The sequence below is a fragment of the Ochotona princeps genome, chromosome 4 (genome assembly GCF_030435755.1).
Source record: "Ochotona princeps isolate mOchPri1 chromosome 4, mOchPri1.hap1, whole genome shotgun sequence".
In the NCBI taxonomy this organism is placed as follows: Eukaryota; Metazoa; Chordata; class Mammalia; order Lagomorpha; family Ochotonidae; genus Ochotona; species Ochotona princeps.
In genome coordinates this window covers 7,834,826-7,861,799 of record NC_080835.1, presented here as the reverse complement: position 1 = coordinate 7,861,799, position 26,974 = coordinate 7,834,826, and the positions used below count along the sequence as shown (strand labels likewise).

At 51.6% G+C, this 26,974-nt stretch overlaps 2 protein-coding genes across 2 annotated transcripts in view; both read left to right on the top strand.

Moving 5' to 3' along the window:
• LOC101523324 (mammaglobin-B-like) overlaps positions 1-26,974 on the top strand; it is a 233,567-nt gene that overhangs the window by 160,135 nt on the left and 46,458 nt on the right. The gene's annotated exons all lie outside the window — the stretch shown is intronic.
• On the top strand, positions 3,958-26,185 carry ASRGL1 (asparaginase and isoaspartyl peptidase 1). The gene is made up of 7 exons (XM_058662926.1): positions 3,958-4,111; positions 4,372-4,572; positions 11,144-11,286; positions 11,891-12,048; positions 20,148-20,266; positions 24,398-24,508; positions 25,480-26,185. Exons 2-7 carry the CDS (start codon positions 4,383-4,385, stop codon positions 25,683-25,685), a joined length of 927 nt encoding a protein of 308 aa, XP_058518909.1. The 5' UTR covers positions 3,958-4,111; positions 4,372-4,382; the 3' UTR covers positions 25,686-26,185.

Sequence of the window (26,974 nt, the reverse complement as noted above, 5' to 3'; positions counted from 1 at the left end):
ACCAATGCACGAGATCTGCCACTGGTTGAAGACCTGACAGAGGAGCTTGGGGGAACTCCTCTGTCAGAGACACAGTCCCTGCAGGTGAGCACAAGAACCAAGGCTGGGAACAGCCCAGACCAGGCCAGGTTACAGTATCTGCTGGCTTACATGTGGGTCAGGACTGGGGTCAGACCAGGCTGAGTCAGTTCATAACACCCAGTGGCAGATCTGAGAGCCAGGACGGGGTGCAGGACTGGCTTGATTGGGCCACAACACCAGCCAGTTCACAGCAGGGCTGGGATTGGGAGCTGACAGAGCCAAGCTAAGCTATAGCACCCACCAGCCTGAGCTCGAACAGGGGGCAAACGGGGCCAGGCAGGCTACAGCACCCCAACCACTGGCAAATGTTGAGGTTAGGTGGGCCATGCCAGGCTGGGCCTCAGCACATGAGAACTGGGAAGGGAGGAGAATTGCAAGTCCATTAGAGGGCAGCACGGGCTCCCCTGCTGGGCCACTCCTCTCCCACTGGTGAGTGTAAGAACTGGGACTCGGGGGTAGACCAGACTGGGCAGGGCTACCTGCTGGCCTGCATGTGAACTGGATTGGGGGAGAATCAGGCTGGGCTAATCAACTATATCCACTGGTGCATGCATAAGGCAGAGTAGATACAGGCTGGTCAGGCTTTTCTACAGCAGCAGCTGGCAAGTGTTGGGACTGGGGCAAACCCTATCAAGCTAGACTACAGAACCATTTGGAAAGTGTAAGATCCAGAACTGAAAGTGGGCCCAGTAGGAAAACTGTGGGCACCTCTCTGATGGACTACAACTCCCAGTGGTGAGCATGAGAACCAGGTCCAGAGATGGGCCTGGTTAGACAGGTGATGGCTCCCAGCCAGAATGAGTATGGGCTGGATAGTGGGGTCAACTGGGTTGAGCTAGGCTTCAGTGCCCATTGATGTGTGTGAGAGCTGAGTGGGATGCGAGACAGACCAGCCCAGTATGTGCAGCAGAGGAATCAGGGCTAGGGGTGGATCTAGTGGGTGTTACTGGGGGGTCGTTCCAACTAGGCTGAATTTCCCACTGGTGTGAATATGGTCGAGTGTGTGATGGGCAGGGCTGGGCTGTGCTGCAACACCCATGGGTTTACGTAAGAGACAGGGCTGGAAGCAGAACTGACCTAGCAATTGCAAGTACCCCTGTGTGTGTAGGCTGATGTGAGTGAAGGAGTGAGCCAAAACCCGTACTGGCAAGCACACACAAGAGTCAGGTCCGGGGTTACTTTAGACAAGGTTTCTTTGGGGATCCCCCTCAACTGAACTGCCAAACTCAGATCTCCAACCGTGGGAGAATCGCAGGTCTATGGTCTGACCGTGAAGTACATGTGTCAGAACTGAGCCTCCTCAATGGGAAAGATGGAGCAGTGGACAAATGTCCAGATTCACATGGAGGATATGGCAAGTCACTGGAACCTGCAGAGGAAGGAGGGCAGAACAAGCATTGACAGCAAATATCTGGGCGAATGGAGACTCTGAGGTGGACTATGTCAGCCAATGGACCCTGGAAGGATTTCCTCATCCTTGGATCAGCAAAATTAAACAGCATTTCAGAACTACTGAAACCACCTGAGCAGAACCCTTGGAGCACGCTGCACATCGGAGACCCTGGAATGATATCAAGTAGCCGTGCCCCATCCCCAAGTACTGATGCACTTAGGATGCTAGGGACAGCTTCTCCCCTTCTCTCACCCCTTCCGCCAAATACAGGAGGAAGAAAAATTAAATTTGGAAGCAATGGTCTCACCCACTTTCCCCTTTCTTGACCCTTCCCACCCTAATCAGAAGTCCATCTGGGCATACATCTTTCTGAACTATGTAAACATCATCAAAAATTACACACACAAAAAAATAATAATAATAAACCACACAGAGACACCTGTTTCTTCAGGGTTCTGGTGGCTGGGAGTCTAAAGCAAGCTATCCACAGGCTATTCTCTCTCCCCCAGCTCCTTGCTTCTCCTTGGCCTCCAATGGCTCCTGGAAAGCCTTAAAGATCTTGGCCAGCAAATAACTCATTCCATTCTCTGTCTCCATTGCCATGTGGTGTTTTACCTCTTTTTCCAAATTTCCTTCACCTTATAACCAGTGAAATCAGACCACCTGGCAGGATTCAAGGCCTCAGGTAAACAATGACATCACTAAGCAAGACGTTCCAAGGGCTTTCGTGGTCACTTCCCAGAAGCCAAAAGCAAAGACCGGTGCTTTCCGGGGCAGATCACACAGCCTCATTCTCAGACCAACGCTGTCTCCATCGGGTGGGAAAAGTCCCCCATTCACTTCCTCCCTGCTTAGCAAAACTTCCTTCTTCTCATGGCCGAACATTCATGCCAGAGAAGTTACATAACTGGTCCTGCTTGGTGACACAAGCCAACTCCTGAACCAAACACCACTGCCAAATAAATGGAAAACTGTGGCTGACCAGGCCTGGTTCATGTGCCCAAGCCTATGGGTATGAATTGAGGATCTGTGGCCATTAAAAGGGAGTTGGGGGTGGAGGGTATTGTGACATAGCAGGTCAATCTTGAGATGCCAGCATCCCACGTAAGAGCGGCAGTCCAACCGTCAGCACTACTCTGCATCCAGCCCCTTGCTGACAGCCTGGGAGAGCCTGGGAGGGGCCGGCAGTGAAAACACCCACATAGCCCAGTGGAGTGCTGGGGTTCACATCTCAGCTTCTCTCCCACCGCACCTCCTGCTTCCTGCTAAGGCACATCTGCATCTGTGGCACGTGATGGCTCGAGCAGTTGGGAGTCCAGAGCAGGGTGTCTTTGACCCCAACCCTCCCCTCCAGTAGCAAGGTGTACCCAGGATACAGAAATGAAAGAGACCCACCCGAACATGGGAAAGCAGGAGCTATTGCCCCAGAGCTTTGCTGTTGCAAAGGAGATGGTCACGGTCACTTTGGCAGAGGCTCAAAGGCGAGCAGGGCAGAGCGAGACTTCTGGAATAGAAGAAAGGAAAGCTTGGGTATGCCCTGATCAGAAGCTATTGACACAAGGAGGCTCACCCTATGCAACTGGGTAAGGGAACAAACTGGCCTTTCTCTGGTTGGTCCTAAGTTGGAAGGAAGGTTAAAAATAGGGAAGCTGGTTCTTGCTAACAGGGAGCTGTGCTGGACTGCTTACTGCAGCAATTGCGGTTCAACACTGAACTGAGGTCCCATCCCCGACGCCAATGACAAAGGTCAGGCCTCAGACTCCCTCCCTTAACTTGCATTTCCTGTGGTGATTACAACTCATTACCAAAGATTAACTCCCGTAACCAGCTCAATGCAGGCCCAATTTTGAGACGCTTTGCAGGAACTCCAAGCCCTGATCAAACCCAGCGATAAACCATCTACCTGCAGACCCCAGACGGTCGAAAACCCACTTTGCCATCACAGCATCTTCGGCAGACCAAATCCAAACCTCTCCTGGATTCCGGCAGCTGAGTGACGCCTGGCTCTGCGCACTTGCTCCACCCGGTGTCAGTAACTGGCTACTCGCACTTTTGGCAAATTGGGATTTGAGGGTTAACAATTCCTCCGGTCAGTTTGGGGGCTTGAGAGTCTCAAAGTTGGTGCACCGCAGGCAGAGAACCAAGTTAATTATAGTCACTGCTACAGTTTGTGTTCAAAAGGGTAAGAGAAAAGATACATATATTTCGTTTTAAAAACGATAAAAGGCGAGCCCGCCACCTCCTGGGCGAAGAAGGGATCGCAACCCACAGCAACAGGACTATCAGCAACCTTAAAACCTTGGCTCCCGGTTCTTGTCCGGAGAGAAGGGCCGCGCCACCGCGTTCCCAGGAAGCCGGGGCGAGCGGAGGGCCCTCGAAGCTGCCTCGGAGATCCGCCGGCAGCGGAGACGCGGCGAGTGCGAGACCCGTGCGCCCCGGCAGCGGGTACCCGGTGACCCGGGGGCGCGGCGGCCCGCCCACGCGCGCAGGCGCGCAGCCGTTGCGGAGCGAGCCGTTTGTCTCGCCAGCGGTTTCGCCGCGCGACGTTCGCGGAGGCTGCGGGCGGGCGGCTTCGGAGGCCGGCCGGGCGCTTGGCCCACCTGTGGCCGCGGCGTGCGCCTCCCGGCAGGGCGCTCGGTAAGTTGGCGACCTTACCCAGCAGCCGCCTGGAGCGCGCCTGCCCCTGGGGAAGCCGGCTTAGGCCGGGGTGGAGGGAATCCAGGGCTGGTGGGGCTGGTGGCAGCCTGCAAACAGGGGCTCGGCAGGTGTCCTGGAGCGAGGGCCGGAGCGGGGAGAGAGGACAGAGTCCCCCGCCGAGTCGCCCTTGAGCTGCACCGCAGACGTGGCTCCCGGGAGTCTCCCTCTGGGAATGACGCAGTGGTCTTCCCCAGGTCCAGGGTCCGTGGCCATGAACCCTGTGGTCGTGGTCCACGGCGGCGGCGCCAGCAATATCTCCAAGGACCGGAAAGAGCGAGTGCGCCAAGGGATTGTCAAGGCCGCCACTGAGGGCTACGCGGTGCTCCAGGCGGGCGGCAGCGCAGTGGACGCGGTGGAAAGAGCCGTGACTGTCCTGGAAGACGACCCCGAGTTCAATGCAGGTACTACTCCATCAGGGCCAGCTCCCCGCACCCCAGAATACACGGGCCCTTTCCGGGGTGTCGATTGCCCGAGGCCTGACAGCTTTGTGGGGAGAGCAGATGAAGGGGAAAAGAAGTAATATTTCGCGTAACTTCTTCTGCCTGTTGATCAAGTTGCTTTAAGAATTTGGTCCATTAGTTCAGTCTTTCCTTATGTAACCTGCCTCCTAGAATTCACATTGTCATACAGCTTCTGTTTGGGGGAGGGAGGGACTGGGTCTAGACTCCTAGACTGCTATAAGCTGTATCCCTTTAACCTTGTGAAAAATACATAGGCTTGTTTAACCAACTCCTTAACCAAGATTTAAAACAGCTCTGCCCTTCCCCTGTAATTGAAGAAATCTGTGGATAGCGGTGGTTTTTTAATTTTTATTTTTATTTGAAAGTCAGATTTACTGAAAGAGACACACAAAGAGATCTTTCATGTGCTGCTCACTCCCCAAATGGCCACAACAGCTGAAGCTCTGAAGCTGGGCTGGTCCGAAGCCAGGAGCCGGGAGCCTCCTCCAGGTCTCCCGTGCAGGTGCAGGGTCCTAAGGACTTGAGCCATGCACCACTGCTCTCTCAGGCACATGAGCTAGGAGTTGGATCGGAAATGGAAGAGCCAGGACTCGAGCTTGTACCCACTGGGGATGTTGGCTCCCCCACTAGCAGAGCTTAACCTACCACCCCAAGCTCCAGCATAGCTTTTGCCTAATACATATTTCCAGGAACTTTTTGAAGACTTCTGATCGGCAGGGATTGCAGTGTTGTTGCACCTGCAAAGTGTGTATGTTGTCATTCTGTCTTCCGTGAATTTGTTGAAGTACCTGACTTTGTCACTGCTGAACAGTTGCGCTGGGAGGGGCTTTCCTGTCTGGCTCTTGTCCTGTCCGAGTTCCCCCGGCTGACTGGAGCACTTTTAGTTCTCGCGAGGTGATTCTTGGTGGGCTCCTGGTTAGGGGGCCAGGCCAATGTAAAGACCGAGCCTTGATCAGTGCTTGGAAGTTTGAGTCCCCACCCTCACCCCCCCAGGAAAGGGAGAGTGAGGTGAGGTTGAGTTAGTGATGGTGCCTGTATGGTCAAGCCTTCTTTTAGTTGAGGAGCTCCGGAGGATGGCACAGCCCAGCTCCCCAGGGCAAAAGCCCAGGGCCCTGCCAGCCCTGCCAGTCCCTGTCTATGAGTTTAACTGTCTGTTTAACTGTCTCTTGCAAATGTAGTAAACCCAAGAACGTGGTGGGGGGCAGGGGTGGTGACCTGCATTTGTAACCAAGTTGTCAGCTGAAGGGGATGGGGCAGTCTCATGGGACTGAGTTCTCAACCTCTTGGCTCTGGCTCTGCCGCCAAGAAGCTGGTTTCTGAATTATGGTGGTGAAACACACACACACACACACACACACACACACACACACACTCTGGAGTCAGCTGTGAAAGATTTGTGAGGACTTCTCATCAGATCGATTTGCAGTGTTCTTGCACCTGTAGAAATATGTATTTTGCCATTCTGTTTTCCATGAATTTGTTGAAGGCCTCGCTGTGTTTCTGCCTGGTTTTGTCTGTGCTGAGCAGTTGCGCTAGGAGAGTCTTTCCTAATCATGCTTGAAGGAACCCTGCAAAACTCTTTCTCGCCACTCTGCAGTTAAATCCTCACCTCTCCCTCCCTTTAACCCAAGCCCCGAGCGCCCAGTGACGCACCCCCTTCACCAAAGATGAACATGCATTTTCTAGACTGGTACGTAAGTGCAGCCACACTGGCCAGATGCTGGTGTGGGCTTCTTCCATCAAATCTACCCTTATGGAAGGTGATGGTTGTCGCAGCTCAGAGGGGTGTGTGTTACGTACCAGATGATGGTCTAAAAAGCAGGAATGATTTGTTCAGTGTGTACTTTGTTCCTGTGAGTTAGGAAGAATTGTTATGCTCACTGCTCAGACACCAACACTAAGGTTCAAAAAGAGGAAGCAGTCTGCTGAAAGACAGTGTTGCTTGGCCCAGCCCTGCCTGTGGGCAGACGTGCGGGTACTGAGCCATCTTCCAGTAGACAGTCTTTGCTGCTCTGCCTTCCAAACAAATATAAATAAATGTTTTTAAAAAAAGGTTTGGGGGAGAAACTCATGCCATCTATGGTTTTTTCCATTTGCTTTTACCAGCGGAGGGAGGTCGGTCCAAGCAGGCGGTGTTCCCAGGGTGTCTGTTTGGGACCAGCTTAGAGCGAGCAGGCTGCTCCCCAGGAGTTTGCATGCGCCACACGCAGCCTCACAGCATGTTTGTGAAAACACATTCCTTTGGCGTTTCAATCCGGATGTCACTCTGAGGGGCTTTCAAGGCGAGGACTTTAGCCGCTAGGCCACGCCGCCGGGCCCTCTTTTTTTTTTTTTTTTTAATCCTTCTTGTTCAGTTGTCAGTCAGCGTGAGTTTCTCTGAGGCTGCTTCTATCCAGGATTTGCTCTGCTGCTTGGACTTGTAGAATTGATGCCTTTTGCCAAATACAGGGAACTTCCAACCTTCATTTCTTGGAATCCTTTTCAGAGTTTAGACCGTCTCCGTTTAAGGCGACTGTGGATGCTGTGGGGTATAGATCTGTCACCTGGGCGTTTGCTTTCCATTTGTCCCATCTAGCCTTTGGTCTTTTTTTTTTTTTTCATGTTTTTCTTTTATGGCCTGCTTTGGAATAGCTGAGCGTGGTTTCAGACTCCATCGTTATCTCCCTTGTTGGTTTGGTGAGACATTGGGGATTGGTTGTTCATCGGCGTGTGTCTGCAGCAGCTGTCACGGCCTGGCCTTTGAGTGATGCGCGGTGTGAGGACCTCAGAGCCACAGCGTGCCTCTCGCCCGCCCACCCCTCACCCTCCCGCCCCTTCCTAACCTTTGCACTGTTACGTATTTCGTTTCTCTGTGTGTAATACATTGCACAGTACACTGTTAAAACTTTTAAAGACGCTGTGAGTTAGAGGGAGCGTGTTTGTTTTTATCTTCCTGTTCAGCGTTTCCCGTGCCCTTCGCTCCCTTACCAGGCTCCTCGCTGTCACCTGCGGTTGTTTCCCTCCTGCCTGAAGGACGTTAACATTTCTTGAGTCACGCATCTGCTACAGATGATTTTTTTTTTTTACTTGCTTTTGTCTATCTGAAGAAGTCTTGGTTTTTGCCTTTTGGAAGATCCTTCCACTGGGTGTGGAATTCTTACTTGGCAAGGCTTTGTTTCTGGCCACACTGTGAAGACCCTGCTCCGGGTGGGTGGTTGGCTCAGTCATTAGGATGCTGCTTGAGACACCTGCATCCCAAATCAGATGGCCTGGGTTCAAGTCTCGCTTCTGCTTTCAACCCAGGTCCCTGCTTACACAGCAGGGGATGGTTGAGGTTCCTCGACCCCAGCCACCGACATGTGAAGGCTAGCGCTTCTCACTTGGTCCAGCACAAGGTTTAGCAGTATTGCAGGGAAGTGAACATGGCAAGTGGAAAGTGTACCGCCACCCCAAGCTCCACTCTCACGCCCTCCCTCTCACGCCCTCCTACCCACCATCTCTCTGTCTTTTAAATAAAGTGAAAATACATTTTTTGAAAGATTTATGTATTTTTATTTGAAAAGCAGAATTAGAAAGAAAAGGAGAGAGAGAGAGATCTTCTGTCTGCTGCTTCATTCCCCAAGTGTTCACAACATGCAGAGCTGGACTGGTCCCTGGCTGGAAGGTGAGAGCCAGCCGCTTCGTCCAGGTCTCCCACACACATGCAGGTACCCAAGCACATGCCACCCTCCGCTGCTTTCCCGAGCACACCAGCAGAGAGTTGGATTAGAAGTAGAACTGCCAGGACTAGAACTGGTACCCATATGGAATGCTGGCGCCACAGGCAGGGGATTAGCCTATTGTGTCACTGCGCCGACCCCACACAAATAAATCTTTTTTTAAGTTATTCTAGCATCTTCTGGCTTGCCATGTGCCTGACGCAAGTCTGTAATCATTCCTTTTTCCGCTTTGCTCGTGGCTGCTTCTAAGAAGCCCTCCCCGTTAGCAGTGTGTTGTTGGGTCCTGAGGCACCTGGTTTAGTAGATTCACCGTTTTTCTGTTGTTTTGGAATGCTGCTCAGATCTATGAGTTTACAATTGTCATCTTTTTTTTTTTTTGATTATTCATTGTTGTCACTTTTTTGTCCCTCATTTTAATGACTCCAGTTGTTATGTTAAGCTGCTTGAAGTTTTCCCTGAGCACAAAAATTGTCGTTCTTTTGTTGTTGTTGTTGCCTTGTCGCACACGTTATGCAGCATCTTGTGCTGCCGTGTCTAATTCAGCGTTAATCCAGTGTATTTTCCCTTCAGACTGCATTCATCTTCAGTTTCAGACTCTGGATCCTTTATGTGTGTGCCTGTACATCCCGCACACGTGACACACAGTTAGAAAGCTGGTGTCGCATCCTTGCCTACCGAGCGTCAGTCGTGTCATTTCCAAGCCTGCTGGTATTTTTTTCCTCCTCCATTTCCCTGGGTGCCTGATGCCTTCTTACCAGATACCCGACGTGGGGACCCTCCCTGGGACGGGCCCCAGTGTCTCTGCCGTGCTGAGCTCTGGGCAGATGGGATCCCAGAGAACAGTTGGACCCATTTGAGGTTTGTCCTGAAGGTTTGTTAGCTGAGACCAAGCAGGGGTCTTTGCCGGATCCTGACTTGCCCCTGGTGACACGGGTGCCACACCCAGAGGTGCGAGTCAGTGATGTCGGTGGCCTGCTGCTGCCGTGGGCCCCGCGCGATGGCCTCAGCTGAGGCCCTGCTGGTTCATGCCCGTGCACTCAGCTGCAGGCTCCGGCTCCTCTGTCAGGAGAGCCCTCACTGTATGCTCGCTCTCTCTCTCTCTCTCTCTCTCTCCTCTCTCACTCTGGAAAATCACAAGGTTTTCTTTCCCTTGAAAGCACCCTGGACAGGAAGCTGAAGCAGTGTAGGGCACCCCTCTTGGTTTCTGTTCTCTCGGGGTCTGCAGCCAGCACAGCTTGGATGTGTCTGATGGATGTCCGAAGGGAGACTGTTCGGTGCTGCGTCTGCCTGTTTAAGGCGAGCTTTCATTCTGTTCTTGTAACGGTCTTGGCTACAAGTCTCTCCACTTCAACTTTTAGTGTTGCACTAAATCTCTTATTCTGTGTTTCTTCCTTCTCAACTGAATACAAACCCTTTCAGAGAGTTCTGTGAGCTCTCTCTAAGTAGTTACTGCTTGGCTAAGGAGGAATCTTTTTCTTGTGCCTTTTTTCCTGCATAGCTTACCATGACCCTCAAACGTCCTAGCTCTGCTTCTCCCAGTGTCTCCTAAAACCGTACATTTTGCAAAAAATGATTCTGTTGCACGTGCTTCCTTTTTATGAGCATGTGTTCGGTTTATAGTTCGGTACACTGTGTACTGACATAGCAGACAATACAACAGTACTTTTTTTTTGTAGCCATCATATAGATTTTTTTTTCTTTCCTTAATACAAACCCAGCCAAAGAAATTAGCATTGCCATAACCCAAGTGAGACAAAGTTCTCAAGTTTGACTTTCTTAATTTCTCGCTTCCACATCAGCCAATGGATTATAGTTCCCCGAAATAGCAAAGAATCCCATCATAGGGCCCAGCATGATGGCCTAGCAGCTAAATCCTCACCTTGCAGGCGCCGGGATCCCATATGGGCACCGGTTCATGTCCTGGCTGCTCCATTTCCCATCCAGCCCCTGTTTGTGGCCTGGGAAAGCAATAAAGGCTGACCCAAACCCTAGAGACCCTGTACCCACATGGGAAACCCAGAAGAAGCTCCTGGCTCCTGGCTTCTGATTGGCTCAACTCTCCCTCTCTCTATAAATCTTGCTTTCCAATAAAAATAAATTAAAAAAAAAAGAGAGAGAGAGAGACAGCTGCTCCGTAGCCTCTGTGTTCATTTCCTGGCTCTGCTTCAATTCCAGATTCCTGCTAACGCAGCTCCTGGGAGGCTGGCAGCCATGTAGGCTCAGGCAGCTGGATCCCTGCCACTGCTCACGCGGGAGACCCGGATAGGGTGCCTCACTTCCAGGCACAGCATGTTCCTCCCCTGTGGGAATTAGAGTAAACCAGTAGGTGGGGGTATGTTCCCACTGTCTAGCTCTGGCTGTATGTCCTTCTGCCACTCGTGTTAAAAAAAAAAAAAAGGAAAGACAGGATAAATAAAGAAAAAAGAATGTTATTTCACTTAAATTATCAATCTGAAAAAAAAAATCCTAAGCGCTGGTGTGGTTGTGCAGTGGGTTAAGCCTCTGCTGAAAGTACTGGTCCAAGTCCCAGCTGTTCTACATACACGTCCAATTCCCTGCCACTGTGTCTGGGCAGGCAGTGGAAGGTGGTGGGCCAAGTCCCTGGGCTCCTGCCGCCCATGTGGGAGACACAGATGGAGTTCCAGCCTCCTGGCTCTGGCATGGCTCTCCCATCGCCTCCCTCCAGCCCCCCTCCCCCTCTCAAAGTTTAGGTTTCCTTCTGGTAATGAAACAGAGGATGGATTACAGGGGACAGATTGGAGGAAAATACTGAGCCCTACCAAATGCTTAACTCTGACTCTTGTTGGTTTCAGGCCACGGGTCCGTGTTGAACGTAAATGGTGAAGTGGAGATGGATGCTAGCATCATGGATGGCAAAGACCTGTCCACGGGAGCGGTGTCTGCAGTCCGCGGCATCGCCAATCCCATCAGACTGGCACGGCTTGTCATGGAAAAGGTATCCGTGGCACCAGGCTTCTCACTGAGGACTCAGTGCCGTACTGCAGTGATGAAGGCAGCTGACCGAGAGGCGGCTGTCACCCAGCTACATGCAGGAAGAGCCACAGCGGTGTTCTGCGCTTCTCGAATCGCCCAGGATGCTGACTGTTGACAAACAGCCTGGCTAGCCAGCCCTGGGCATGTGATTCCTGATTCTTCCTGAATCTTCTTCAACCCTCTCTCAGCACCTGCATGCTAAATAAGTAGACTGGTTGTATGCATCAAATAAAAACATACAGGGGCCAGTGTTGTGGCGTAGCAATTTAAACTGCTGCCTATAACGCAGGCATCCCATATGAGCAGTGGTTCAAATCCCGGCTGCTGCACTTCTGGTCCAGCTCCCTGCGGATGCTCCTGGCAGAGCTGTGGAAGATGGCCCAAGTGCTCTGGGCACCACCCCCAGTACCCACATGAGAGACCCAGATGGAGTTCACATAGTCCCTCCCTTTAGAGGATTTTTTTTTTCTGAAAATGCAAAAGCCCAGGCACCCACACAATTGGAACACTTGAAGAGATTTGAAATTTAAAAACACTAAAAATGCTTTCGTTTCTTTGTGCTTCAGACACCTCATTGCTTTCTGACGCACCAGGGTGCGGCCAAGTTTGCAGCCGAGATGGGAATTCCAGAGATTCCTGGAGAAAAACTGGTCACAGAGAGAAACAAGAAACACCTGGAGAAAGAGAAGCAGGAGAAAGGTGCTCAGAGGCCGGACTGTCAGAAGTAAGTCCCGTGTGCCACTCACCGTGTCTGGAGTTACTCCCGGTGACAGCTGGGCAGGTGCCTGCTTAGACACCTTTCCTACATGATGGACAAACTGGCCTTTTCTGATTGTTAAAGCTGATCTCATTCATTATTCCCGGGGGTAGTAACTCAACGCTGGGTTCCAGCTCATGGTCTAATGTGAGCCATGAAGGGTACCTTGCATCCATGGGTAGGGACGTGGGACAGGGGAGCACTGTTACATTAGAAAAAAGGCACAGGGGACCAAGGATCAGGAGTCCAAGGCAAAAAGCTCCTTGCAAGCTTTCCTTGTATCAGTTCTACCCAGGCCTCTACACAACCTTCCAGGATGGGCAAGGATGTTTTGGCTACGAGAACACCTGGTCCCCTGGTTAGTGAGACATAGTTTGCACGATAACTATTGTCATAAACCTGCAAGGCAGTGCTCCTAAAATGCCTCCTAGATCTCATGAACTTGCATTCCTTTTCTAGGCTACTAGGCCACAGTTGTTTTCCAAGGAGTTAAAGTCAGCCTCGCGGGGAGTGGGCCAGAGAGCACTGTGGCAGACGCTGTCACCTGGCCAGTGTTCCGAGGGGGCCGTTCCTGTGCCCACCTTCAGGTGCTTGTCTCCAGGCCTTCCCAAGAACAAGGGCACTGCCAAGCTTCACCCCAGTTATCAGGGTCTCAGTGCGAGCCCCTCCACGCCCCTCATAGCTACACCATTTCGTGGGTGCTTCTTCAGTAAACTGAGCAGGTGCCCTGTGGTCCAACATACCCTAGGAACCTGCGGAAGCACTACTGAGTACACCCCTTAGGACACCAGATCCTGGGGTCAGCATTACAGCTTTCCTGTGTTTCAGCTTTCAGAATCCCCCAGAAAGCCCCTTTGTCTAAGACTAATTTTGAAAATGAAATTTGAATGTGATATGAGCATTCATAGTGGAAATCAGCGCATTAACTCCTCAGACTTCTTAGTGAGGGAATGTTTAACCACATAATTTTCAAAGCATGCATGTCTAGTCTCCTTCCCCAGAGACTTGAATTGAACAAGACTTAAGGTGGAAAAGCCAGGCAGGTGTAAGATGAAAAAACTTCCCTGGTGCTTCTGATGCATTCCCCACCTTAAAACTGGTTTTCACAAGATTTGCTGCATGGGTATAGCTGGCAATGATTTTACCAAGCGTGTTACTGCGTCTGTGGACTGGCGTCAGGGGGACGGGGTTGCTTTATCCGCCTTCCACGTTCATTCTGTGGCTCTCCAGACATCCTAACGACACACCCCACCAGGCGGTGCTGCTTTGAGATGGAGGAAGGAGGGCTCCTGCCCTGGACCCTCACATCACAAAAATAATAATAATGAATTGGTTACAGAACACACAGGCATCTTTGCCACTAAACGCGGGTCCCGTTGGGCCCCCAACCCTGAGCATCAGCGTTGTGACTAACACCGCTCACCACCAGGAAGAGGAGTCTCCACGTTTTTCCCTGTGTCCGGAAAGCAGAGGCCCCTGAGCCCAGCACTCACGGGCCGCGCCACCACCGACGTCAGAAGCGGACGCCTGTGCAGCCTACGAGGAAGATTTCAACACAAATGATTCAGTAAGAGGAATAAACGAGCTTCACGTGTCAAAAATTTCCATATATCCCAGTGCTTCCCTCTCAAGCCCAGGTCCATTTTCCCATCCCTTATTCCCTACTCGTGGTTCTCGCGGGTTGGTGGGTTGGGACAGCGCCTGCAGCAGCTGCACGTGGGAGCTGTCCCTCCCAGGTGTCGTGTCTGTGGAAAACTAGGACTGCCCTGCTCCCCAGAAGCAAAACAAGAGCCCCATGCAGCTTCAGTGTTCATAGCAACTGCATTTTAAAAATGTAAAAAAGTGAAAATATCTTGTGTAAACCAATATATCCAAAAAGTATTATCAATTGAACATCTAATCAGTATAATAAAATCCCCCTGAGCTATCTTAGACTCTTTTCTCTGAGTTCTTTTTTTTTAAAGATTTATTTTTATTTTATTACAAAGTCAGATATAGAGAGAGGAGGAGAGACAGAGAGGAAGATCTTCTGTCCGATGATTCACTCTCCAAGTGAGCGCAATGGCCGGGGCTGAGCCGATCCGGTGCTGAGCCGATCCGAAGCCAGAAGTTTCCTCCAGGTCTCCCACATGGGTGCAGGCTCCCAAGGCTTTGGGCCATCCTTTATAGCTTTCTCACGCCACAAGCATGGAGCTGGATGGAAAGTGGAGCTGCTGGGATTAGAACCGGCGCCCATATGGAATCCCAGTGTGCAAGGCGAGGACTTTAGCTGCTAGGCCACTGGGCCAGACCCTTTTCTATGAATTCTGATGTGTATTTTACACTCCTGGTCCCTCACAGTGTGGCGTATGCACACGGAGCCCCAGGCTGCTCGGTGAACACACAGAGCTGACAGCCACTGTAGTGGACCCCACGGGTCTAGAACAACCCTGCTTGAAGAACCAACATTCAGGAAGGCGAGTAGATGCACCTTGAACATTAGAATCAGGAATGACTTTATTTTGATAAAAAGATGTAAAATAGTTACCTAATTTCAAAAATATATTAGTAAGATTTTTAATTTAATAATTTTGACTTAAAAATCTTGATTAATTATAATTCATGTTTGGTCTTTCATATTAATGGAAAATTGTATGGATTTTATTTTAAAAACTGACTTGGAAAATTATCTGCATAAACTTTTTTAGTTTTTGAAATATATTTTAGTTTTGTATACTCGGGATTTGACAATTAAGTTTTATTTTTTCAACCCTAGATTGTTCAAAATGAAAGTAAATCAGGATTTTTATAAACAAGCAGAGCTCACAGAAGAAAACACACCAGGGCCTGGCATGGTAGCCTAGCGGCTAAGGTCCTCGCCTTGTATGCACCAGGATCCCATATGGGCGCCGGTTCTAATCCCGGCAGCTCCACTTCCCATCCAGCTCCCTGCTTGTGGCCTGGGAAAGCAGTCGAGGATGGCCCAAAGCCTTGGGAGCCTGCACCCGTGTGGGAGACCTGGAGGAAGCTCCTGGCTCCTGGCTTCAGATCAGTTCAGCTCCAGCCATTGGAGCCTGCTGGGGAGTTACGCAGGGGATGGAAGATCTTCCTCTCTGTCTCTCCTCTCTGTGAATCTGACTTTGCAATAAAAATAAATAAATCTTAGAAGAAGAAGAAACACAAGTGAAAGGAAAAAAGAAATAAAAGGCTTTGATAAAGCAGTCTGCTTGAATTTTTTAAAAACTGGAGATAGTACCAGTTAGTGACCTCCTTCTAAGATGGCCCACATGAAATTCAGACAGGACATTACAAAATCTGGGTTGAGTCAGGGTTGAACTACTTGTCATAAGAGTGAAAGTCAGTAAGAAGACTCTGTTCTTCAGCAGATGCACAGCCTGGACTGCCCGGGTGAAATCCCGCACCCCCACGCTCTTTGCTAAAGAAAAACTCAGTCGCTGTTGGCCAAGAATCCACAAGGCCGAGTTCCCGTGCCGGCCGGAAGAGGGCACTGCCAACACCAGGAGGAGGCAGCCGCACGAAGCTCGGCTCTGATGTTCTTGGAAGACTAACACTCTATAGTTAGCAAAGACAAATGACCGCATCAGTACCGTCTTTACAAAAAGCAATGGAGACTCTCTAAGTTTATGATTCAAAATGTTGTGAAACACCAAACAGGTGATTAAGACAAAACTAATGTAGTATACTGCCACCTAGGGTGGATAATTAAAGCAGGCTATTAATGGAAACGATCATAAAATGAGACGTGAAATCATATGGGGGCCAACACGATGGCACAGTGGGTAAAGCCACCGCCTTCAGTGCCAGCATGCCATCTGGCCACAGGTTTGAATCCCAGCCACTCTAACCCAGCTCCCTGCCAAAGTGCCTGGGCACCTGCACCTGTGTGGGAGACACAAAGTGACCCCTAGCTCCTGGCTTCAGATCGGCTCAGCTGTGGCCAGGGTGGCTATTTGGAGAGTCGATCGGCAGATGGAAGATCTCTGTATCTCCCTCTTTTCTCTCTTTGTAACTCTGCCTTTCAAATAAATAAGTATTTCTTTAAATAAATAAGTAAATCATAGAAAATGTTTCAAGCAAAAACAATTGGGATGGGCATCTTGACGCAGAAATTAAGTCTCAACTTGGTACGTCCAAATGTCGTTTCGGAAGAGTGCCTGGGTTAGAGTTCCGCCACCACTGCTGGGAACGACTTCCGCTGGGGTACACCCTGGGGCGCAGTAGGTGATGGCTCAGGTGCTCAGGTCCCTGCTGCCCGTGTGGGAGACCCAAAGGGAGGTCTAGGTTCCCCGCATTGTCCTGGTCCAGGCCTGACCACTGTAGGCATTTGGGAATTAAACCAGCAGATGTAAGAACTCTCATCTGTCTCTTTCCCCTTTCAAATAAATAACTAAAACATTTAGTCGAGGGCCGACACAATAGCCTAGTGGCTAAATGCTTTCCTTGCATTCACCGGGGATCCCATATTGATGCCAGTTCGTATGCAGGCTGCACCACTTCCCATCCAGCTCCCTGCTTGTGGCCTGGGAGAGCAGTTCAGCTCAGCTCCAGCCATTGCAGCCGCCTGGGCAGTGAACCAGCAGACAGAAGATTTTACTTTCTGTCTCTCCTTCTCTGTGCAGATCTGCCTTTCCAATAAAATGAATAAACCTTTTTCAGAAAAAAAGTTTTGAGTAAATAAAAGCTGTACTCTGTAAAAACTTCTGTTCAACTAGAGTATACGTTGGTCAGAAGACATGCAGCCAGCACTTAATATATTTATTGCACTAGTTGAAAAAGAATAAGTTTAAGTCAGTTGCCATTTCACTGGCTTTACATCATTTATTTTTGGATATGAATTTTTTTTAAAGATTTTATTATTATTGGAAAGCCGGATATACAGAGAGGAGGAGAGACAGAGAGGAAGATCCTCCGTCCGATGATTCACTCCCCAAGTGAGCCGCAACGGGCCGATGCGCGCCAATCCGATGCCAGCAACCAGGAACCTCTTCCGGATCTCCCACACGGGTGCAGGGTCCCAAAGCTTTGGGATTAGAACCGGCGCCCACATGGGATCCCAGGGCTTTCAAGGCGAGGACTTTAGCCACTAGGCCACGCCACTGGGCCCCAGATATGAATTTTCAAACCTATGATAACAGGGCTGCTGTGGGCAGTTGGTGAGAGATGCTCAAGCAAGAAGTTTGACCACCAATTGAGTGTTCCATATCACGTTTGTTTCCAGGACACACGACCTCAGCAGTACCCGTAACAATGATGCTTTGAACCGATAGGGGAGCCGAGTGTGGCATCCCTGGATACCCGAAGTTCGGGCGTCTTGAGTAAAAGTACATTTGAGAGGCGCCAGCAGGCTAAGCCAGCGCTGGGATGCCCACATTCCCGTACCGAAGTGCCTGGGCCCAGGCCCCAGCTCCTTCCTCCACTTCTGACCCAGTTTCCAGCTTCCCCTGACCCATTGGGAAGAGGGGACCCCTGCTGTCCACGTGGGAGACCAGCCTGGAGTTCCTGGCTCCTGGCTTGAGCCTGTCACAGACCCAGCTGTTAAGATAATTTATTTCAAAAGCATTGTTCCAGAGAGAAGGGAGGAGGTAGAAAAAGAGAGAGATCTTCCATTTGCTGGTTCACGTTCACGCCCCCGAATGGCTGCAGTGGCCAGAGCTGGGCCAGGCCACAGCCAGGAACTTCACACTGGAATCTTCCATGTGGGTGCAGGGCTCAAGGACCTGGGCCTCCTGCTGCTGCTTTCCCAGGTACCCTATCAATGAGCTGGACTGGAAGTGGGGCGGTCAGGACTTGGATCAGCACCAATATGGGATGCTGGTCCACAGGCAAGAGCTTTCATCTTTAAAACATATTCAGAGGCAAAGCCAAGCTGCATGAGAAATGCACAATGAAAGTTGTGTTCCAAGAAAGTACAAGAAACCTGAACATGGAAAGACTTAACGAAGCTCGACATACCAATAAACTGAACTCAGAAGATGGTACCGTTTAAGAAGAATTTGAACAAAATACCACAATTTATCTCTTCTTTATAATAGATCAACATTAGAATTTAAGGGCAGCACTTTTTCTGTATGGATCTAGATACCAAAAAGATGGTGAGTATCCGGGCCAGTGTTGTGGCGTAGCACGTTCAGGCATCACTTGAAACACGGGCATCCCACCTCCAAGCAGCTGTTGAATCACAGTTGACTTGCTTCTCCTTGCTAAAATGCCTTGGGGAAGAGCAGAAAGTGGCTCAAAAAGAGTACCTAATGAGATCCTGCCCCCACGCAGGAGGCCCAGAATCTGAGTGTGGCGTGGCCCAACTTGGCTGCTGCGACCATTTAGGGAGATGAAAAAAAAAATCTCTCCTTCCCCACCCCCCGTGGCATCCCACCTGCCAAATAAAAATTTTTTAGATGAAAATAACTTTAGTAATTGACTGCGGTTATGTGATAAGCTATGTTTGACAATGTTATCATATGTAAGTCCATCACATAGCACTGGGGTGTGACAATCTAGAAATGATTTCCAAATCTGAGCGTTACATTAATAACTTTGTGGATAACTATGGTTACTGCTGGCACAGCAGAGTAAAACTTTTCTAAATTAAAATTTGTCTAAAACTTGCCAAGAACACTTGGATTCTAGATAAGATGTCTTGCCTGCTATTTTGGCAATATAATTTAGATTTTGTGGACATGTTGCCTGCAGACACACAGTCACCTCCCACTGAAAGGAAAACAAGCAAAATTATCTTTATGGGATGAATGCACAGCCGTGGACGAAGTGTGTGCATTCGTGCTTTTTCCCTCCCGCGTGTGCCATCACTGAGTGGTCAGTCACTAAGTTCAGGCATCGTTGGCAGTTAGTCAGCCTCAGTCCTGTGAAAACGTAGCTTTCCATTCGGTGTTTTGTTTTGTTTTGTTTTGTTTTCAAGATACAGCAGCAGTATGGAGGTTCCTAAGTAATTAAAAAAAAAATAGAAACACTATGTTGCCGGACACTTCCTCCTCTGGGCGGATGCCAAGGAGGTGGAAGCGGCTGCCTGTGCCGATGGCTTTCTGTGTGGCGATTTGCAGCAGCCAGGGCGTGTTCCCAGCTGCCGCGTGCACGGGGCCGTGGGTGAACACAGCAGCCAGGGCACACATCAAGTGAGACATGGCTCGACCTCTAAAAACCGAGACCTGCCACTTGCAACAATGCACACGGGTGCAGAGGACGGCCGTTAGGCTGTGTGGACTCAGCGAGAGTCAGGGAGACACGGGAGAACCTCACTTCTGGGTGGAATCTGAAACAGGCCAGGTGGTTACGTGGGCTGTTGCGGTGGTGTGGAGGAAGGAGAGAGGGAAAGCCCAAGGGCATGAAGGGGCAGTGTGTTTAAGGCAAGTGTGGAGGTGGAGTGTGCACTTAAGGTGAGTGAGTGTGGAGCTGGAGTGTGCACTCACAGGACTGTTGTTAAGCTCGTACACTGGAAACGGGCTGAGATCTCAGTACACACAGTGAAAGGTAACCGGGCAAGGCTGATGTTTGTTAAGTGTAGTAACCATTTCACTATGCATCTTACCACAACGAAAGCCGTTATAGAATACAGCCAATAAAAATAGATGGTCTCGAACTGAACAGTGATTCCAAGCCAGGATTTCTTTACTTTTGCGTGGCAAAAGCACCCAGCGTTCAGTAGGAGTAATAATTCATATTTTGCATTTTGATGTGACCTCAGGCTGGAGGGTGAGGTCTGATATCATCCCCGCTGGGGGCCCGGGGAACGACTCTCCTGAACACCAGAGCTTGAGATGTGTTTGTGTGTGTGTCCTTGTTTTGTAAGTGAGACGAAGTTAAAACGTCATGGAGGCCACACAGCTGGAAAAGGCCGCAGAGCTGGTAAAGCTGCGTTCCACTGAGACATCGGAACCGCCTGGAACGGACAGACTCGCAGACCTTCCCGGGGTCTGGACTGTCTGGACCAAACAGCAGTCCTTCCGCACTCACATGCAACCTGCAAGTTGAACTTTAAGTCATGCCGCCGGCTGCAGGAGTGCGTCTCATCTCCAAGCTGTCACTTTTGTCTTTTTTTTTTTTCCCGGCAGGAACTCAGGCACCGTGGGCGCCGTCGCCTTGGACTGCAAAGGCAATGTGGCTTACGCCACGTCCACGGGTGGCACCATCAATAAGATGGTGGGCCGGGTCGGAGACTCACCGTGTGTAGGTAGGATGGTAGGCCTCTCCAGCCTTGCCCTGGGCCTCGATCCCAGGCCTCCGAAGCGGGGGTACAGTAACACCCTGCACCTGTGCTCATTGACTGTACTGTAACACCCTGCACCTCTGCTCACTGACTGTACTGTAACACCCTCACCTCCGCTCACTGACTGTACTGTAACACCCTGCACCTCCGCTCACTGACTGTACTGTAACACCCTGCACCTCCGCTCACTGACTGTACTGTAACACCCTGCACCTCCGCTCACTGACTGTACTGTAACACCCTGCACCTCCGCTCACTGACTGTACTGTAACACCCTGCACCTCCGCTCACTGACTGTACTCTCACACCCTCACCTCTGCTCACTGACTGTACTGTAACACCCTCACCTCCGCTCACTGACTGTACTGTAACACCCTCACCTCCGCTCACTGACTGTACTGTAACACCCTGCACCTCCGCTCACTGACTGTACTGTAACACCCTCACCTCCGCTCACTGACTGTACTGTAACACCCTCACCTCCGCTCACTGACTGTACTGTAACACCCTGCACCTCCGCTCACTGACTGTACTCTAAACCCTGCACCTCCGCTCACTGACTGTACTGTGACACCCTGTACCTGTGCTCACTGACTGTACCCTCACACCCTGCACCTCCGCTCACTGACTGTACTGTAACACCCTGCACCTCCGCTCACTGACTGTACTCTCACACCCTCACCTCTGCTCACTGACTGTACTGTGACACCCTGTACCTGTGCTCACTGACTGTACCCTCACACCCTGCACCTCCGCTCACTGACTGTACTCTCACACCCTCACCTCTGCTCACTGACTGTACTGTAACACCCTGCACCTCCGCTCACTGACTGTACTGTAACACCCTCACCTCTGCTCACTGACTGTACTGTAACACCCTGCACCTCCGCTCACTGACTGTACTCTCACACCCTCACCTCTGCTCACTGACTGTACTGTAACACCCTGCACCTCCGCTCACTGACTGTACTCTCACACCCTGCTCCTCTGCTCACTGACTGTACTGTAACACCCTGCACCTCTGCTCACTGACTGTACTGTAACACCCTGCACCTCTGCTCACTGACTGTACTGTAACACCCTCACCTCCGCTCACTGACTGTACTGTAACACCCTCACCTCCGCTCACTGACTGTACTGTAACACCCTGCACCTCCGCTCACTGACTGTACTGTAACACCCTGCACCTCCGCTCACTGACTGTACTGTAACACCCTGCACCTCCGCTCACTGACTGTACTGTAACACCCTGCACCTCCGCTCACTGACTGTACTGTAACACCCTGCACCTCCGCTCACTGACTGTACTCTCACACCCTCACCTCTGCTCACTGACTGTACTGTAACACCCTCACCTCCGCTCACTGACTGTACTGTAACACCCTCACCTCCGCTCACTGACTGTACTGTAACACCCTGCACCTCCGCTCACTGACTGTACTGTAACACCCTCACCTCCGCTCACTGACTGTACTGTAACACCCTCACCTCTGCTCACTGACTGTACTGTAACACCCTGCACCTCCGCTCACTGACTGTACTGTAACACCCTGCACCTCCGCTCACTGACTGTACTCTAAACCCTGCACCTCCGCTCACTGACTGTACTGTGACACCCTGTACCTGTGCTCACTGACTGTACCCTCACACCCTGCACCTCCGCTCACTGACTGTACTGTAACACCCTGCACCTCCGCTCACTGACTGTACTCTCACACCCTCACCTCTGCTCACTGACTGTACTGTGACACCCTGTACCTGTGCTCACTGACTGTACCCTCACACCCTGCACCTCCGCTCACTGACTGTACTCTCACACCCTCACCTCTGCTCACTGACTGTACTGTAACACCCTGCACCTCCGCTCACTGACTGTACTGTAACACCCTGCACCTCTGCTCACTGACTGTACTGTAACACCCTGCACCTCCGCTCACTGACTGTACTCTCACACCCTCACCTCTGCTCACTGACTGTACTGTAACACCCTGCACCTCCGCTCACTGACTGTACTCTCACACCCTGCTCCTCTGCTCACTGACTGTACTGTAACACCCTGCACCTCTGCTCACTGACTGTACTGTAACACCCTGCACCTCTGCTCACTGACTGTACTGTAACACCCTGCACCTCTGCTCACTGACTGTACTGTAACACCCTGCACCTCTGCTCACTGACTGTACTGTAACACCCTGCACCTCCGCTCACTGACTGTACTGTAACACCCTCACCTCTGCTCACTGACTGTACTCTCACACCCTGCTCCTCTGCTGACTGTACTGTAACACCCTGCACCTCTGCTCACTGACTGTACTCTCACACCCTGCTCCTCTGCTAACTGACTGTACTGTAACACCCTGCACCTCCGCTCACTGACTGTACTGTAACACCCTGCACCTCCGCTCACTGACTGTACTCTAAACCCTGCACCTCTGCTCACTGACTGTACTGTGACACCCTGCACCTCCGCTCACTGACTGTACTCTCACACCCTCACCTCTGCTCACTGACTGTACTGTAACACCCTGCACCTCCGCTCACTGACTGTACTGTAACACCCTGCACCTCCGCTCACTGACTGTACTGTAACACCCTGCACCTCTGCTCACTGACTGTACTGTAACACCCTCACCTCTGCTCACTGACTGTACTGTAACACCCTTACCTCCGCTCACTGACTGTACTGTAACACCCTCACCTCTGCTCACTGACTGTACTGTAACACCCTGCACCTCCGCTCACTGACTGTACTGTAACACCCTGCACCTCCGCTCACTGACTGTACTGTAACACCCTGCACCTCCGCTCACTGACTGTACTGTAACACCCTCACCTCCGCTCACTGACTGTACTGTAACACCCTCACCTCTGCTCACTGACTGTACTGTAACACCCTCACCTCTGCTCACTGACTGTACTCTCACACCCTGCACCTCCGCTCACTGACTGTACTGTAACACCCTGCACCTCCGCTCACTGACTGTACTCTCACACCCTCACCTCTGCTCACTGACTGTACTGTAACACCCTGCACCTCCGCTCACTGACTGTACTGTAACACCCTGCACCTCCGCTCACTGACTGTACTCTCACACCCTCACCTCTGCTCACTGACTGTACTGTAACACCCTGCACCTCCGCTCACTGACTGTACTGTAACACCCTGCACCTCCGCTCACTGACTGTACTCTCACACCCTCACCTCTGCTCACTGACTGTACTGTAACACCCTCACCTCTGCTCACTGACTGTACTGTAACACCCTTACCTCCGCTCACTGACTGTACTGTAACACCCTCACCTCTGCTCACTGACTGTACTGTAACACCCTGCACCTCCGCTCACTGACTGTACTGTAACACCCTGCACCTCCGCTCACTGACTGTACTGTAACACCCTGCACCTCCGCTCACTGACTGTACTGTAACACCCTCACCTCCGCTCACTGACTGTACTGTAACACCCTCACCTCCGCTCACTGACTGTACTGTAACACCCTCACCTCTGCTCACTGACTGTACTGTAACACCCTGCACCTCCGCTCACTGACTGTACTGTAACACCCTGCACCTCCGCTCACTGACTGTACTGTAACACCCTGCACCTCTGCTCACTGACTGTACTCTCACACCCTCACCTCTGCTCACTGACTGTACTGTAACACCCTGCACCTCCGCTCACTGACTGTACTCTCATACCCTGTACCTCTGCTCACTGACTGTACTGTAACACCCTGCACCTCCGCTCACTGACTGTACTGTAACACCCTCACCTCTGCTCACTGACTGTACTGTAACACCCTGCACCTCCGCTCACTGACTGTACTCTCATACCCTGTACCTCTGCTCACTGACTGTACTGTAACACCCTGCACCTCTGCTCACTGACTGTACTGTAACACCCTGCACCTCTGCTCACTGACTGTACTGTAACACCCTGCACCTCCGCTCACTGACTGTACTGTAACACCCTGTTCTTGAGCTCTCTGTACCCGTGTACACACCAGCTGTTCCTTCGCTCTGTGTCACACTGAGACTGGTAACGTGTTTGCATCTTGTGCATGCTGTTCCCTGAGCCCATGCCCTCTCTTGGCAGGATCTGGAGGTTATGCTGACAATGGCATAGGAGCCATCTCCACCACCGGGCACGGGGAGAGCATCCTGAAGGTGAATCTGGCCAGACTCACTCTCTTCCACGTAGAACAAGGTGTGTACAACATGCAGCAAGACCAGAAGCCATGAGCTCTAGCATACAGCAGCCGCTTGATGCACAGGTGCTGAAGTGTGTAAAAATCTCTTTATAAAAAGTTTACACTGGGGCTGGCATGGTGATGCTGCAGGCTAACCCCTCACCTTGGTGCACATCCCGGCTGCTCCAGTTCCCATCCAGCTCCCTGCCTGTGGCCTGGGAAAGCAGTCCAGGCTGACCTGAAGCCTTGGGACCCAGCACCTGCATGGGAGACCCAGAAGAAGCTCCTGGCTCCTGGCTTCAGATCAGCTCAGCTCCAGCCAGTGCGGCCAATTGAAGAGTGAATCAACAGATGGCCCTTCCTCTCTGCCTCTCCTTCTCTGTAAGGATGTCTTTCAAGTAAAAAAATAAATACATCTTTTAAAACAAATAAGATGTATTTATTTTAAAGTCAAAGAGAGAGATCTTCCATCTGCTTGTTGACTCATCAAAAGTCTGTGAAGGCCTGAAGTGGCCCAGGGCGAAGTCAGGGACCTGGCGCTCCGTCTTGATCTCCGACACGGGTGGTAGGGTCGTAGGCACTTGGGCCGTCTCCCACTGCTCTCCCAGACACGTCAGCAGGGAGCGGGCTCAGAACGGAGGCTGGACCTGCTGCGGCACGGTGCGGCCTGCCACCCTGCCTTGCTGCCAGTGCTTCCAGCAGGCTGCCAGCACTCTGATGTCCCTCCACCCCCACCCCTGCCGCTTCTGTTAGGGTCTGGCACAAGAGCGCGTTGTGTACACCGTTGGCCTCCACCTGCTGGGCCAGGACGGGGGCCGCTCAGCTTAGGCCAACCGGCGTGATCGGGGCAGGGAGCTGGCGCCTTCCCTGGAGCATGCACAATCACGTACAGAACTCTCCCAGGACTCCCGGGGTGTTTCATATCGCAGATGGTTTTTCCATCCAGTTCCCTGCAGTCACGTGTTTGTTTTGGGTCCCTTGATTTCAGGGAAGACGTTAGAAGAAGCTGCTGCCCTGTCATTGGGTTATATGAAGACAAGGCTCAAAGGCTTAGGGGGCCTCATCGTGGTCAACAAAACAGGAGACTGGGCAGCCAAGTGGACGTCCACCTCCATGCCCTGGGCAGCCGTGAAAGATGGCCAGCTGCACTTCGGGATTGACCTGGACGACACCAAGGTCACGGAGTTGCCCTAAGCCCTCCCCCCCGACTGCCAGAAGGTCACGCTGCACCTGCTGGCTGGGACATAAAGTGCCGCGTCCCGGTGTGAAGGCGTAGCGTGGCGAGTTAGATCTAGAAATGGAAAAATGACACAGTCTGTTGATGGTTTTGTCATCTTGATCATCAAGTATCTGGATGTTTGATTGTGAGGGGAAGAGTTTCAGAGTGACAAGAGAAATGCCGGAGTTGAGGCCAGTGGAGGTGACGAGCTCTTATGAGCCCTCCTCCCACACAGGGCCCTGCGTGAGGGAGGGCCACCAGACCTGTCGCAGGACTGCCTCAGGGGAACCGGGAGACTCACAGCTGCAGAAGCCATGCGTGAGACCAAGCAAGAGAGAGGGGGACACCATGGGGACCCTGGAAAGTGAGGCAGGAGCCGCAGCACAAGGGATCCTGAGCAACCTCTAGAAAACTCCAAACGTCACTTAGAGTCCAGGAACCTCCAGGAAGAGAATGAATATCCTTCAGAACCGGAGGGGGCGGGAGATGAAGGGAAAGGGGTTATCACCTGTCCCTGAGGGAGGAAATGAGTTTCCTAAGAAAGTGCAGTTCTCTGACTCGATTGTGTGGTCATGTTGCCAGTCATTTCAGAGGCCCCTCTGGTCACCATGGCTTCCTAGTCTGGAGCCCAAGGGTCAGGTAGGGCCACATGGTCACCTGTCGCTTGGATTCCCAGGTGAACCCTCACCTGCTGCCCCCCCCAGGAGCCAGCATCCACCTGCCACAGAGCTCCGTGCCTCCCCGGCCTCTCAGTCAGCAAGGAGCAGGCGTTGAGGTAGACAGTCCGGGCCAGCAAGTGCTCGTCCTGTCCCTTCCCGGGGATGGGGTTGTGGCCGCGGTCAGCGCAGTGACATCGGTCAGATCCTTGTCGGGGTCCGCTCAGTAACCACTCACCTCACTGGCAATGATGTTCGTGCTGTGATCCATCTACTCGATGTGTCGGTCTGCGAGGGCTGACCTCACTGGAAAGAATCCACTTGCCATTGAATTCCGTGTGCCACTAATAAAATGTATTTTGAAAGCATCTCCGTGTGGTTAGGCGTACTCTCAACAAAGGCCCCAACGCAGACAAGCCCCCTCTTGGTCTCAGTTCAAACAAGGGCACCTGAACAAGACTGCTCTTGACGGGGCGGGGTCAGCCTCGAGGTGCCTCGGGTTAAGCCACCACTTGGGACTCGAACATCCATGTCAGAGCACAGGTTTGGAGGCCAGGTGCTCCCCTTCCAATCTAGCTGCATGTTGATGACCTGGAACAAGGCCGCAG